This window comes from Acartia tonsa, chromosome 15 (genome assembly GCF_053477335.1).
Source record: "Acartia tonsa isolate MP-2025a chromosome 15, ASM5347733v1, whole genome shotgun sequence".
Taxonomy (NCBI): Eukaryota; Metazoa; Arthropoda; class Copepoda; order Calanoida; family Acartiidae; genus Acartia; species Acartia tonsa.
Genome location: NC_137274.1, coordinates 16,488,525 through 16,504,917, shown reverse-complemented (window position 1 = coordinate 16,504,917; position 16,393 = coordinate 16,488,525). Strand labels below are relative to the sequence as shown.

At 42.3% G+C, this 16,393-nt stretch overlaps 1 protein-coding gene across 1 annotated transcript in view; it reads right to left on the bottom strand.

Annotated features, from left to right (window-relative positions):
• The window catches only part of LOC145307432 (calsenilin-like), a 31,361-nt gene extending 15,256 nt beyond the window's left edge, over positions 1-16,105 (bottom strand). The window contains exons 1-3 of the mRNA XM_080149874.1: positions 16,060-16,105; positions 8,097-8,172; positions 7,187-7,241 (exon numbers count right to left, since the gene is read on the bottom strand). Of these exons, the coding sequence (XP_080006000.1) occupies positions 7,187-7,241; positions 8,097-8,164 (123 nt within the window). The 5' untranslated portion in view covers positions 8,165-8,172; positions 16,060-16,105. The remainder of the gene's footprint in view (positions 1-7,186; positions 7,242-8,096; positions 8,173-16,059) is intronic.
• Between the last annotated feature and the right edge of the window lie 288 nt (positions 16,106-16,393).

The window sequence follows — 16,393 nt, the reverse complement described above, 5'->3', positions numbered from 1 at the left end:
CTTGGTGTTGAGAGAACCCAGTGAGGTAGTACAGGCCATGTCTGAGAGCAACAAGGGCGACCACGGCAAGCCTATGACGAAGGAGCAGATGGAGAACCCCACATTCAAGGAAGTATGGGCGGACCTAGAGATGGAAGACAACGAGCTACTGAATGAACACCCAGATGTTAAGAAGCAAGTCAAGGAGCTCATCTGGGAATATTGAGATATATTCAGTTGGGAGGCCCCTGGGCACACAGACCTGGTGACCATGAAGCTGAGACTCAAGCCAGGGACGGAGCCCATCAGACAGAGATACAGGGAATTGAACCCTAAGATGTTGAAGGATCTGGAGGCACAGATGGCAGACTGGCTCAACCAGGGCGTCATTGAACCGAGTACGTCACCATGGGCGAGCCCCCTTGTTCCTGTCCGCAAGAAGGACGGAAAGATCAGATGGGCAGTGGACTTCTGCCGACTGAACAGCTGCCTCGAGCAAGATTCATATCCTCTGCCGAGGATTCAGACCTTATTGGACCGCGCAGGAGGGCACCGTGTGTATTCTACGTTAGATGCCACGGCTGCATATTTCAACATCAGCATCGATCCAGCGTCCAGGGAGCTGACGGCGTTTGCCACACCGATGGGTTTGTGGCAATTTCGCCGCATGCCCTTCGGCATCAGTACAGCTCCAGCTGTCTACAGCAGATTTATCAGCACTGCCATGAACCCGCTTGGAAGCGAGATAGCGCAATGCTATCTTGATGATGTTATTTCATATAATCAACGAGTTGCTGAACACGTGCCACAGATGCGACAGGTATTTGAGACCCACTGCAAGGCTGGAATCAAGCTGAAGGCTAAGAAGAGCAAGTTGTTTCAGAAGAAGATCCAGTACTTGGGCCATATGCTGAGCAAGGAAGGCATCGGGATGGTACCCGACTACGTGGCTGCATCAGGAATTGGCCGCCGCCGAAGACAGTGGCCGAACTCAATAGCGTATTAGGTTTCTATGGGTACTACAGGTCCTTTATCCCTGAGTACGCCGACCTGACGTGCGAGATGAACGCACAGAAGAAGGCCACAAAGCTAGAGTGGACCCCGGAGATGGACCATCAGTTCCAGCAACTGAAAGACAAGTTCGAGAGTGCACCCATCAGAGCTGTGCCGGATTTTGAGGCCGATACTCCGTTTCAATTAACGACGGACTATTCGGGACGAGCTATTAGTGCAGTATTGAGTCAAGTTCAAGATGGCGCCGAGAGGTTGATTGCCGCCATGGGACGGAAGACGACCGGAGCGGAACAGAGGTATCCCTCATGGAAGGGAGAGGCTTCCGCTGTGATTTATGGCATCAGAAAGTTTCGGACGATCCTGAGCTTCAAGCCATTCCAGGTCAACACGGATAACAGCGCCCTCAAGCAGTTGAAGTCACTGAAGAAGAACACCGGGATGATGGCCCGCTGGACAGAGGAGTTGGCTGGATACGAATTTCGTGTAGTTCACAGGCCTGGGAAGCTCAACACCAACGCCGATGCATTGAGCAGGCGTACCGACGCTGATATGCCAGAGCCAACAGCCGAGGAAGAGGCGGAACAGGAAGAGTACATCGGAGCCGTTGATGAAGAGAATGAGGACGACCCTCCACATGGCCCCGAGAGAAGAGATAAAGAGCGGTATAGAGATAGAGTCTACCGACATCAGCTAGACGACCCAATTTTGGAAAAGGTTTGTAAATGGGTCGGACACGACCGGCTTGCACCTGACAAGGCAACTCTACGTGGAGAGAGCAGAGACGTGCACCGGCTGGCCGAGATTTTTGATACTTTGAGAATCGCAGAAGATTGAGTTCTAGAGCAGGAGATACAAACCTTTACCGGGAAACGACGAAGGATAATGGTTCCTTTTTCCCTGAAAGAAGAGGTGTTCAATCATTCCCACAGAACGACCACTGGATCGCATTTTGGAATGCATTCTACGATTTCAAAGTTCTTGAGGAATTTCTACTATGTGGGACATCAAGCCGACATTAGATTGAGGATTGCTGTCTGTCACGACTGTGTGCAGAAGAATATCAAGGCCAACATCAAGATAGGCGCACACGTACCCATCCAGAACGGGTTTCTTTTGCAGACCATCTACATGGATGTGGTAGGGAAGTTCGACACGACGCCGGAAGGATACAATTTTATCCTGACACTGCAGGACAGCTGGTTGCGCTTCGTCCAGGCGTACCCGCTGAAGCAGAAGACCGCTGACGAAATAGCCACGACGATAATGGATAAGTTTATCTGCACCTTTGGATGCCCGCAGGCATTCCACAGCGACCAGGGGAAAGAGTTCTGCAACACCGTCATGAAGATACTCTTGAAGAAGCTTGGTGTGAAGCACGAGTTGGGCCCCTTGGCGAACCCCCAGAGCAACCTCATCAAGAGGTGGCACCGGACCATGGAAGAGACACTGAGGACCGTGATTCAAGGACAGGAGACTGAATGGCCTAAGTACTTACCTGGAGTTGTCCTTGCGTACAACACGAGGATCCACAGCACCACTGGCGTGACCCCCTTTCTTGCCTTCCAGGGTAGAGAAGCCACTTTACCCGCGGACTTAATTTTACGGCTACCCAACCCCGAAGATGACAGGGATATTCCCACAGCCGTGAGAAATTTATTGGACAGATACACGATGATGTACGAAGCAATGGCGAAGAGTCAAGCGACCACCATACGAAGAAATGCTTTGCAGTATCAAAACAGTCGCGAATTCAGAGTAGGCGACAAAGTTTTCTATTTGGCACCCACCAGCAGTAAAGGAGCTAAGAGGAAGATGGACAAACATTGGAGTGGACCATTCCTGATTACCGAAAAATGTGCCGACGTTTTATACAGAATACAGACGATACCAGCGGGAGAAACAGAAGATATGGTAGTCCATGTTGGTCGGTTGAAACCATATTACCCACCAGCAATCATGTATGGAGACCCAACTTCTCCCCCAGAACCATTTGAAGAAGATGGAGATGAAGCAGGGGAGCAAATTCAAGAAGACAGGCGAAGCCGCCTAACCCAAGAGTTGATTTCTCAGTTGAGGAAGACAGCGATGAAGAGGGAGGACCCCCCAATGCACCGGGAGGAGCACCACCACAACCGCCACACATTGACCCCCATAACCTTCCCCTACAGGTTACACCACCACCAAGATCACCGACACTACAGCGCACACCGCACAGAGCGCAGAGTGAGAGGAGAGGGAGAGAGAGAGATCGATCTTATGGACCCTCAGGTTCCGGCATCCAACGGAACGATGCTAAGCGAACCACCGAGAGAGAGAGAAGCCCGAGAGAAAGCTCGCAACAACACACACCGCGCCGAGACAGGCAGCGCGAGCGAGAGGCGTACACACCCCGGGTAGAGAAGCGCTCTCTGAGTGATAATGAGGAGCATTACACGGACTCACCCGAAAAAGGGGAGAGGGCTAAATTGGGAGGCAAGAAACCGAGGAGTGGGACACTTTGGCAACAGAAAGCTGAAGCGAGCAAGCAGGTGTTGGACAGCTCGGACGAGGAAATGGACCCACCGGGAGTTGCTACGCTTGCGCGGACAATCAGAATCCCCGTGAAGCGCGGAGCAAAGCTGCCACACAAGGGTACGAAAGAGAGTGCGGGCCATGACATTTACTGCCCTGCCCACACTATACTTCCCCCTGGAAAGCAAACTTGCATTCCCCTCAAGCTACAGACACGCGTGCCCCCTGGATACTTTCTCAAGTTATTTGGCTGTTCAAGCATAGAACGGGAGGGAGTAATTCTACTGGCAGGATTAGTGGACAGCGACTACACAGGCGAGATACAAGCAGTCTTTTGGAATTTGAGTACCGAAGCAGTGGAATTTAACAAAGGACAAAGAGTGTGTCAAGCGGTGATTTTCGAGACTCGCGAGGTGGAATTTTATCATGTCGATAATCTTCCTACCACTGATCGCGGTGCTAACGGCTTCGGTAGCACCAACTAGTGAAGCTTACTCAATTGAAACCATAGATTGCACAAACCCATCAACCATCAAGAAATTTAACAAGGAAACAATATGCAGAGCTGAGGAACCTACAGAAGAAGTTCCAGTGAAGGAGCGCTATACTATTTTGCAGCGACCAACACTAACGAAAGTATATGGGTACTCTTGCGAAGTGAGAGTATCCCTATACCATTTCAAATGCGGAGTTTGGGGCCACCTGAAATTGCAACAGGTACCCCAAACGATGAGGCATGAGGAAATTACTGCAGAAAATTGCCGCCAAATGTCCTTACTCCAGGAGTACCAGATTTCTGGATATGGCAACCCCATCAAAGTAAAACTGAACCGACCCACATATGTTTCGGCAACCCTAGCCGGATCACTGAAGATGGAAGAGGACAAGATTACCTGCATTGTGCAGACCATCCGAATGGGAGACACGATCCACTATAACACCCTGAAGCTAGCCGAATACCAGATCCTGCTTAAGGAGGAGACATTCTTGGTTAGTAATAATAAGGTAGAGAGTGAAACAGATCATTTATCTCTACCATGTCCATATCATAAAGGGGAGTGCATCACCGGCACTGCGACCTTCGTGTGGAACATCAACGACAGTTCCTGCACTTTACAGATGGTGAACACCATCAACCCCTCCACCACCATGGACACCTATCTCGTGGATCATCAGCAACAGGTTTTACTCAATACTACGGGCGCAATGAAACTGATGCATTGCCCCTTCAACGTCCTGACAACAGACCACGATGGAATCTACTTGGGCAAGACCAGCGACCTGAGCAGACTTGCCACCATCGACCCCGGACAAGTGGATGTCAACCTACAAGCTGCAGTACATTTAAATTATTTGGCATATAGCATGCGCCAAACCTTCAGCCAGCTAGATGTTACACTAAGGAAGACCATATGCGAAACCCATTACCATGGTGAATCAGACCAACCGGTTCTGCTACATGAGCAGACATACGGACTCTTGAAGGGAGATCTGTTGATGACCTTCCAGTGCACCAAGAGGACCCAGAAGATCAAGGACGACGTTAACTGCTATCAAGATATACCTTTGGACCCTGATGGCTACGCCGATGCCGCAACTAAACATTATAAGTTGCATTCTACAAGGGTAACATGTTCTGCAACTTTCCCCCTAACTATCAAGTCTAAAGAAGGCTGGGTACAGTTGACCCCCGCCATCATCAAGACTCAAGCCCCCATGGAGATGACCATCGACACCCCTCTGGTTAACTGGACGGATTACAGCCATGGAGGAATATACACGGAAAGAGAGCGAGCTGAATGGTTACATACATTAACCTTCCCCTCCTACACCGAAGCAAGCCTGAAGGAGATTACCTATGGACTCTGCGTTGGAGATGGAAATTGTAACCAAATTTCCACCAATAATCTACCCCTGTACACCCTTGATAACTTAGTGCCTGATTTGGAGCGAGAGATGAATCTGTGGAGCAGCGTCAAGAGCTGGCTCCATGATTATGGCGACATGATGGCATTCGCATGCCTGGTCATCCTAGGGCTGAAATTTATTACTGATCTGATATGCATTGCTTTAACCTTTCTACGTGTTGGCCCTGGAGCCGCTATCGCCCTAGTTGCTCACCTCTATCTCTACAACAAGCATTCCTACCAGAAGCTTATGAGAAAGAAGAAAGCAGAGACGAGAACTGAGAGGCGAGAACCTACTACAGCAGCAGAGACAACGTTGCTATTACCAACGACATCAACCCCGAAGATACAGATGACAGAGATACAGCCCACTATTCTGGATCCTGCATCCCTGCCAACCTACAGCACTGCGACTAGGCCACCTAAATATCCACTTTAATACCATGACAGAATAATAGGTAAAATTGGCCGTCTAGTCTATTGTCTTTGCCAATTTGAGTGTTTATGTTATCTGGCATGACTGTCAAGCCAGATAAAAAGGGGAGAAAATGTAGTGGGGCTTACTTGAGACACTTGGAAAATAAAGCAGAATGACATTTTGCGATTCTAAACGGATGGACAGATTTTTATGAAATTAGTAACATTTTAAAGCGTTTAATTTTCTCTATTGATTTTTCTTTCATTTGAATTTTTAAGTCCACAAATGACGGATCTCGTAATTGGTTATAAAATTAGTACTTTTAATACTTTGTAACATCGAATGATTTTATCATGTGTTTTCTGGAAATTAGTTTGTGTTATTTGCGTATCAGAGACGTTAAACGAAGAGATCGAATCGCATCGCTTTCATATTCCCTCAGCCGCAACGTTACCAAGTCAACGAGTAGCTCCGTCACCACCGCTCGAGGCGGACTACAATTGCTTTTTAAAAACATAACTGCAACGTCCGATCCGTTACATATATATCTATCTATGTGAAATACATCTGGAGTTATCAAACCTGTCCAGGGGGTATGTGTGTGTGTGTGTGTGTGTGTGTGTGTCTATCTATCTATATAACTATTTCGTAAGGGCGGGATTCTCCTTGGATTTTTAAAAATCCAGGGCGTTTAACACCCAATGACAAGTAACATCCAAGGCATTCCCCCTACTCTAAATAATTATGTCGCGCACCTGACATAGCAGCAGTAGGAACCTTTTTTCAACATCTTTAGTTATGACGCGGTTTTTGGCTGAGATTCAATCTTATCACCTTCCTGACGACGAGCGGATGCACTACGTGTTTAGCCATGGTCGCGGGTACACATACATACTCACACATACCCACACACACACACATATACACACACACACTGCACACACACACACACACATCCCTGTGGGACATTCATTCTTGAAGCTGGAGTACATACACACACACACACACACACACACATACACACTCACACACACACACACACATACAACTCTAGAGTATCACTTTACCAACTAATTATGATCACATAACAGAACCAAGAACACTACCCTGTGGGACTCCATTACTGGTCACACATACACACACACACATACACACACACAAACACACATACACACACACATACATACATACAGACACACACACACATACACACACACACACATCCCTGTGGGACATTCATTCTTGAAGCTGGAGCACACACACAAACAAACACACACACACACACACACACACACACACACACACACACACACACACACACACACATACACACTCACACACACACACACATCCCTGTTGGACATTCATTCTTGAAGCTGGAGTACATACGCTTCACCTCTTCTTCACTGAACCTAAATAGTTAGGAAAAATCATGTATTGTATCGTATTATAAACAGCTTTCCGCGGATATAAAAATTAACAATTAAAAGTTTAAAACAGTTATGTTAGCCCTGATATGTTTAAACAAAACTGGTTTTAATCTTATAATTGTACATTTTTATATTCTTAGAAAACCGGATCTAATACGATGCTAAACATAGTTTTTTCGTATGGATGAGAACCAGTTCTAATCTGGATATTAATCGGATTCGAAGCCATACTGGAAAGATTAATTTAGTTTGAGTTTCAGGGATCTTAAGGGATAAGACAATGAACAGTATTTTGATGTCCACTCTTTTTTTAAAGTTGGGTAAAATAAAAGGTTTTAAAGTCTCCTAAGATGTCCAATGATGATCAACATAAATGTCCCTTCTGTAGATAAAATTAATGGTTAAAAGGATGAGACACTACTAGTTTTGAATTAACAAATAGGAAAAAATTATAAAAAAAAAACTGTGAGGACTAGTGTAATAAACAGTCCAATGTCTCCTCCCTCCTTGTATTAATCAAATAGGACAATGGAATAGTTATTTTTTGCATCATATTATAAACAGCTTTCGCGGATAGAAAACAAAAATATGAACAAAACTGGTTTTAATATTATAATCAAAGACGTCTAAGCTTTTTTTAGTTGGTGGTTAAAAAATCTTTATATCATAAAAACAAAGACTTCTGGACATTTCTTATTATGATTTTTATTTTAATATTCGTAGAAATCTGTATATAATACAATATGATACATCATTTTTAGTATTGCTAAGAACTGGTTCTAATCCAGCGGATATTAATCAGTTTCAAAGCCATACTGGAATATAAATAATAGTTACCCAGTTGCATGACACAGGCCGCCAATATTATTTGGTCGGTATCTTTGCGGGGCTTCGAACTCGACCATCAAGGGCTCTAGAAAAACAAAAAAACAAAGAGGATCATTTTTAAAAGCGAAGCTTTTCTATAATTAAGGTCGGTCCTTACGTCCGTCCGTAACGGATAGCCTTTTTTCGTTAATTTAGGCATACTGGAATTGTCCTATCGATTTCAAACTTAGCATGATTCCTATAAGAATAAGATAAAATATCATAAGCGAAGCATCTCTATATTCAAGTCCTAAAAATGTCAGTATGTCCTAAAACATTCTTCTGTATTTAAAAAGTTTTGCAACAAATTACCGTATAATTTTGTCAAAACTTATATATTCATATTTTATATTTTCAGTTCTGACACTCTACAAGAGTTAATGTTTGTCTGTCATATCATTTCAGAGCTTCGCTTTTATGGATGTTGTCATCTTTGTTTTCATGTATTTTCCTTAAAGTTGTGTGATCACGTTTAGTCAAATGCGCTTATTTAGTCAAACTGTTCTTAATTATATTCTTTCTGTTTATGTGTGTGTGTGTGTGTGTGTAGCAAAGGATCTCTATAACCATTGAACCGATATGGTTCTCCTTTACAGTGAAGCTTCTCGTAGGTCCTGGAGAGGTTAAGACCTATTTTGGGGTTGGATACCTCGACCTTCCCAAGAGAAAAAAGATTCCTAGCTAATTTTTTGAGACTTTTGTCTCAACCTCTTTTCGAGGAAGCTTTGTGTTTATCAAGATCGAAATTAATTTCCTTATCCCATAATTCCAGTCCAAAAAAATGTCGTATTTGTTTAACTTTCCTAAAGAGTTGTGGCATTTTAAGATTGTTTATGTTTTGGTGATGCCACGCCACTTCTGATTTATATGTGTGTGGATAAAGACATTCGGAGAATTGAGTTGGGCCTAACATTGGTCTCAGAGCGCGTGTATAACCCTAGTATGCCAGGTGCTTAAACCTAAAGAACTTCAGGTAGTTTTTTCTTCGTTTTCATATATAATTGTATGGCATATAGGACGGATTTAATAAGTTTTAAGGCTCTAGCCAGCTACACAAAAAACTTTATTATGATTTCAAATATTATGTTTTAGTAATTTTTATGTGCTTATATGTATGCATTTAACAATGGTCTATAAACCAAATAATTTTCCTTTAAAGCCAAAGTACCCAAAGATTCTTTAACCATAAGAAAAAAAGATTTTTTTTTAAAGTGCTCAAAGTTTTAAGTTAACGAGTAATATTTTATTCTGTTTATTAATTGATTTGTAATTTCAGGACTTTGAAATAGTTTGTGTCAATAAATCTATACTCAAACCTGCTGTTGAACTTGATGGTCCTGGTATTGGGGGTTTTGCCTTGAAAGACTTTAAGATCTCTAGAACTTCCCGCAAATTCGGAAGTCACACTTAACCAAAGTGTTATTGTTAAGACAATTTCAAAGTATCTGAAGAATAGGCGTTAGCATTCTTCAAGAGATCAATAGCATCTATTGATTATTGATGCAAAAAACAGTGACAATTTTTCTGTGAAATAAGTACTTAGTGAATCAATATGGTGCTCACTAAAAGGCAGAAAATTGAGCGAGCTATCGCTATTGGCAATGAAAGGCTAGAAGTGTTTGATGAACAATTAAAAGTGTTTTATGATAATCTGAAAGCCTGCCAAAGTTTAAGTTCATGTGGAAGTGTGAAATTAAAATCAATTCGTGACATTTTTAGTGAGGTCAAGGACCAATCTGACCTAATAAAAAATCTAAAGCTTGCCGTGGAAACTAGTGAGATGCGCGAGTTTAAGCGTGATGTTGATGAAGCTAGTGAACAGAAAAATGTTGCCGACAAAGTTCATGCATCGTTGGAGCAGTGTGCGAAAATTCTGCACTGGCTTGACAATGATTCGGACAACGTGAGGTTGAGCACCGTCGCCAAGAACCTCGACATCATTGAGAGAGTGAGGATGGACATGGGAGTGCTCGAGATTTCTGTCGAGTTGCGCCAAGAAGTACGTGATATGTACCGAAGGCTGAAAGAGATGGAACGTCGTGCGTCTAACTTGGATGAGAGTGGGACACCTGCCGCACTCTCCAGGAGTATGTCTGCTGTGGATATTCAGAGTCCCAACCCGCAGTATGGGCGCTGGGATAATAGCCTGTTGCCGTCGTTCGATGGTACTGACACGGATTACTCCAACTTTAAACAGGTCTTTAAAGATCTGTGCGCTGGTTACGGATTGACTGACCAGAGGCTAAGTCTGATGCTGTGTATGGAAAAAGTGATAACCAATACGGAGCTGCGCAAGCAAGTATCAGCGATTAGAGATCATAATGAACAATGGTCGTTTTTGGATCAGATGTTTTTGTCAAACACCCGCCGGTTTATGAAAATTTTGACTAAACTGAATAAGATGAAACCTGTGGAAAAACCTGTAGACGTAGTCAGTGCAATTGCTACCTTCAAAAGCACCATGCAGGAGGTAGAATCCATCATTGGTTCCGAATCAAAGGATTATCACCATCTGACTCTGATTCATATTTTTAAAGACAAATGTCCAGACGTCTTGAAAGAAAAAATTATGATGGAGTTGGGCAGCATGAACAATCCGGATATCAAGAAGATTGTAGAACTTCTCGAGAGGACAAAAGGAGCAATGTTGGCTGGTGATCTGTCCTATGACACTGGTGCCGGCAAGAGGAATCGTGATAGAGCTGCCGCCGCGCAAGTATCTGGCTGCAGTGACAATAAAAATGGACGGGCTGGAAAGGACAAAAATTCCAAGTGGAATAGTGCATGTCCTATTGAAAGTTGCAAGGATAAACATCCGATTTTCCGTTGTCTCACGTTTAAGAAGATGGATGTTGTTGACCGAAAAAAAGTTGTCCAGCAGAAGAAGCTGTGTGAACTCTGCCTGTGTGATGGTCATGCTGCTGACAAGTGTACTAAATCGGATAAGCTTGGTGTCTGTGGCACCAATAATTGCGACAGATATCATAGTCGTCTGTTGCATGAGGCTAGTGCTGGTGTGAATACAGTCTACAAGTCAAGTTCTGCGCCTAGCCCATGTACCTTCCTGCTTCAGTTGGTTCCAGTTGTAGCACCTGGCGGCGGCGCCTGCCATGCCACCGTTATGTTTGATTCAGGTGCAAATCTTCCGCTTGTGTCTGAGAAGCTGTCCAACAAATTGAAGCTGAAATCTACCGGCAGATATACAACCATTTCTGTTGCTGACGGTAGTGAATCATCCTGCCGCAATGTTGTGTTTTATCTGAAGGACAGGGATGGTAATTTGAGGGAATTTGAGGCAGCTGTTATGCCTACCCTCGGCGGTGCCAACGAGATGCGCTCGGTCCATCCTGAAACCGCCGCAGAAATATTTAAGATGCCGCCAGAAAGATTCACATATGTTAGTGGAGGCTTGGATATCATCATTGGAAATACCCATCCTGACGTGTTTCCGTCAACCTACCAGAAAGTGAGCCAGTCTATGTTGTGGAGAACCATTTTTGGTAGTGGTTTTATCTGTACAAGTGCTGACGGTGGAGCTGGTGAGCAGAAATCTGCGTATAAAGCTGTCAGTGTTAGTGGAGGCACCTTGCCTGATTTTTTGTCCTCAGAGTCATTCGGGATACAGCCGCAGGCACTTTGTTCAGGGTGTACTGCATGCCAAGAGTGCAAGGCTATGGCCGACGGCACTACCTGGGACCAGCGTGAGAGGCAGAGAATAATTGAGGCAGGTTTAACTCTAGACTTGCAATCCAACAAGTGGACTGGTCAATATGCTTACATTGAAGATCCTCACACCTTGCTCTACAATGAGAGTTTGGCCCGAAAGATTGCTGAGAAAGATCGTGCCAGAATGGTCAAGGAAGGTACCTATGATATGTATGTGCAGGTATTCAATGACGCCATCGCCCGAGGCGTGTTTCAAAAGGCGATGCCTGAAGAATTGAAGTATAAAGGGCCCAAGTCTTGTTCGTCAATAGTGGTTGCTCACAAGGAAGATTCGAGTTCCACACCCATGAGATTATGTGCCAATAGTTCTCTGACGTTCAAAGGTACCAGTTTTAATCACATAATGCTGGGAGGACCGCCGCCAATGCAGAAGATTTTTTATCATCTGATGCTTTTCCGCAGTTATAAGGTTGGTTTAACCGCAGACATTTCCAAGTTCTATAATTCCATCCTGGCCACAGAGTTCGACAGCCAGATGAAGAGAGTGCTGTTTTCCCCGACGCCAGACGGTCAACTTGAAATTTACCTGACTAAAGTGGTTAATTTCAGCGAACTGGCCGCTGGGAATCTGGCAGTTACAGCCTTGAAGTTGACGTCCCGCCTGTTCGGCGGAAAGAGTGAAGCAGAGATCAAGGAGATGTATGGAGATGGTCAAGTCAAAGGTAGTGATATTGTTGCGAAGCCTGACTTATGGAAGGAGCCAGAAATACCTACCTACCCAGAGGAAAATTTCAAGTTACCTCAGATTCCTGTTGCAGTCAAGCTTGAGAAGCACAGCTTCATTGATGATATTATTTCGGGGGCAGGTTCTAAGCCAGAAGCCAAGGAGATGATGAAAGAAGCCGACAGAATTATCAGCAAAGGTAGTTTTTCCTTCAAACAAGTCATATATTCTGGTGACGAGTGCCACGGTTCTTGGGTTAATCTGGAAGCCAGCCACAGATGTTTTATCAATCGCCATGAGAGTTAATCAAGATGGTAAAGTCAAGGGAAAGAAGGTGAAGGAGGATGCTGATTTGTACAACCTCCAGAATGCCTTGGATGAAAACCTGACAAAGAGGATAGTCCACAGGTTCGCCGCCCAGACTTTTGATCCTTTAGGGCTCTGCAGTCCTATTCTGTTAAGAATTAAACTTGTCCTGCGGAAAACATGCCTGCTAAATTTGGGTTGGCAAGATTTCATTCCAAAAAATCTACGTGACGAGCTTGTAAAATCGCTGGAGGACAGAGCTGAGGTCGCTAAATTGGAATTTGACCGTTGTGTAATACCGGAGGAACCAACTGGCCTTCCATCCTTGATGATGTTTTTGGATGGGTCATCAGAGGCCTATGCGTGTATGGGATACCTGAGGTGCCATACTAAGCAAGGGTATGAAACGTTCCTGCTAGCGTCAAAATCAAGAGTTGCGCCGGTCAAGACTGAATCAATTCCACGCCTCGAGTTAATGGGTTGCCAGATGTCCACCAGATTGTCAAAGTCCATCAGAGATGCCTTGCCATTTGATGTTGTCAGAGTGATGTACTTTACAGATTCGCCATGTGTATTGTCGCAAATTGTATCCAACAGCGCCATGTTGAATACATTTAATTCTCATCGCATCGGCGAAATCCAGTCTGCAACCAACAAGGAGGACTGGAGGTGGGTTCCAGGCAGTCACAATGTAGCAGATTTGGGCACCAGGAGCACCTGCAAGGTAACAGATTTGGGTCCAGGATCCAGGTACAGATTGGGTCCAGAATGGTTGCGCCAGGACGAGAGTGCGTGGCCGGTGAAAACTGCTGAGCAAGTCAAGCAGGATTTACCACTGGAGGAGTTGAATACTAAGATGGTTAAATTGTGTTCAATGAAAGTTACTGGAGAAGCCGATGAAGATGTCTTTAGATTCAAGCACAGGAGATCATTCGGACAGGCCAAGCGTATAAAGAAATTTAGTCAGGCAGTTATTAAAAATTATGATCAATAATTGATTCTTATTTTATGAAAATTAAGAACATTTTTTTTTAGTAAAAAGCTACATTTTCATATGCCTATTTTTATGCCTAAAATAAGAATCAAGCGAAATGCGATTAATTTTTATTCTATTTCATATGCTCAAATTTATTTTTATTGAGTCTAATTTCTTTTCAAAAGTACAATTCATTATAAAACTTACCTAAAAAGTTTACCAAAAAAGAATAAATGAGTCGAGGTTGCGTGATTCGATATTTATTCTATGGAAAAAAATCAATATTTTTTTAGTAGATTTTTCTTCAAAGTTACATATGAATTTCAATCAAGTAAAAGATTTTATTCAGATTAAGGAATGATTGAAAATTCATATTTAAATTCTCAATGTTGTTTTGCAAAGATTTAAAATTGATATTTATCATAAATTCGATGGAAATTCTAACAGAGATATTATTATTATTTTGCTAATATCTAAGTATTGAAAAGTTATATTGTTGATTAAGATAATTTAAATTTTCTGCCTGAGGATTTTGAATTCTTTTTCTAACTACTCTTTTTGATGCTTAACAAATTTAGTTTTAAGTACCTATAAATCTTAATTTTCTTGTCTAAGATTTATTTGGTTATGTGTTCTTACTATTATTGTTTACATTTCAACCAAATTTTCGTAGGTACTTATTGATTTATTAATAATGTTCTATTACCTATTGATTATGAAATGATTATTAACCATTATAAGTTGTTATATTTATTAAAATCATGATTAATAGGATTGTCCATTTTAGGATTTTGTGTATGTGATCTTGTGAGTGTCATGTGCCTGGAATATCGTTTGGTACGAACCAATCCCCATCCTTTTATCCTAAAAAGTGAGGTATTATGAGTCCTAGAGAGGGGTATAATATGTGTATGCATTTCACGGGGTTTCATTTAGTTAGGAGCAAAAATTGTCATGTTTTTCGGGATGTGGCCATTCTCATGTGATTATGGTGAGTTGAGTTTAGTGAGAAATGTTGCTAGTGCTCAGTGCAAAAAATCTTGAATCTCGTTAAGGAAGTTAATTTGACTTTCAAACGGGGGGTGTGTCTCAACCTCTTTTCGAGGAAGCTTTGTGTTTATCAAGATCAAAATTAATTTCCTTATCCCATAATTCCAGTCCAAAAAAATGTCGTATTTGTTTAACTTTCCTAAAGAGTTGCGGCATTTTAAGATTGTTTATGTTTTGGTGACGCCACGCCACTTCTGATTTATATGTGTGTGGATAAAGACATTCGGAGAATTGAGTTGGGCCTAACATTGGTCTCAGAGCGCGTGTATAACCCTAGTATGCCAGGTGCTTAAACCTAAAGAACTTCAGGTAGTTTTTTCTTCGTTTTCATATATAATTGTATGGCATATAGGACGGATTTAATAAGTTTTAAGGCTCTAGCCAGCTACACAAAAAACTTTATTATGATTTCAAATATTATGTTTTAGTAATTTTTATGTGCTTATATGTATGCATTTAACAATGGTCTATAAACCAAATAATTTTCCTTTAAAGCCAAAGTACCCAAAGATTCTTTAACCATAAGAAAAAAAGATTTTTTTTTTAAAGTGCTCAAAGTTTTAAGTTAACGAGTAATATTTTATTCTGTTTATTAATTGATTTGTAATTTCAGGACTTTGAAATAGTTTGTGTCAATAAATCTATACTCAAACCTGCTGTTGAACTTGATGGTCCTGGTATTGGGGGTTTTGCCTTGAAAGACTTTAAGATCTCTAGAACTTCCCGCAAATTCGGAAGTCACACTTAACCAAAGTGTTATGGTTAAGACAACTTTATTAAATATTGATTGGTTCGTTCAGTCTAGCATTATCTAAATCTTTCAGCAATAAATAATTTTAATCTAAAAAAAAAGGGTTAACTTTGTTTGTCATCATTAGAGAAGTACATGAGGTTATCATTCTTTGTCTTATCCCTTAAGATCACTGTTTTGACAACCCCTCTCCCCTAAATAATTTTATATCCTTACTTACTACTTATGTATGTTGTCATCCTTGTTTATTATCTATTAGTTGCATCGTATTATAGACAGCTTTCCTTGAATTATAAGATTATTTTGTGTATACCAAAGGCACGGGCCAAAAAAACAGGTATTACGCTAATGATTTTTATTTTATTATTCTTGGAAAATTGTCTTTAATACAATACAATACATGATTTTTCAGTAAGGCAGGTAGAGAACCGGTTCTAAACCAGCGGATTAACCAACTTACTGTCGCGGTTTATGACTCCAGTAGCGGCCAGCTTAACCAGTTTCCACACTCTAAGCCGCAACAAAATAAGATTATTTATTCTAAGGGATCTAAAGGGATAAGACAATGGTATATAAATGGATGTACATCCCTAATGATTAAACACAAAATTTCCCCTTCTGTAGATTACAATTAGTGCTTGAAACGTTTGGACACTTAATGAACTTAATGAACCAATTAATCAAAATTGAATAAACGTCCCCAAAGTCTCCCTCTTCCAGCATCATTCTCTCTATATATATCTCTCTATCTCTCTGTCTCTCTCTCTGTCTCTCTCTGTCTCTCTGTCTCTCTG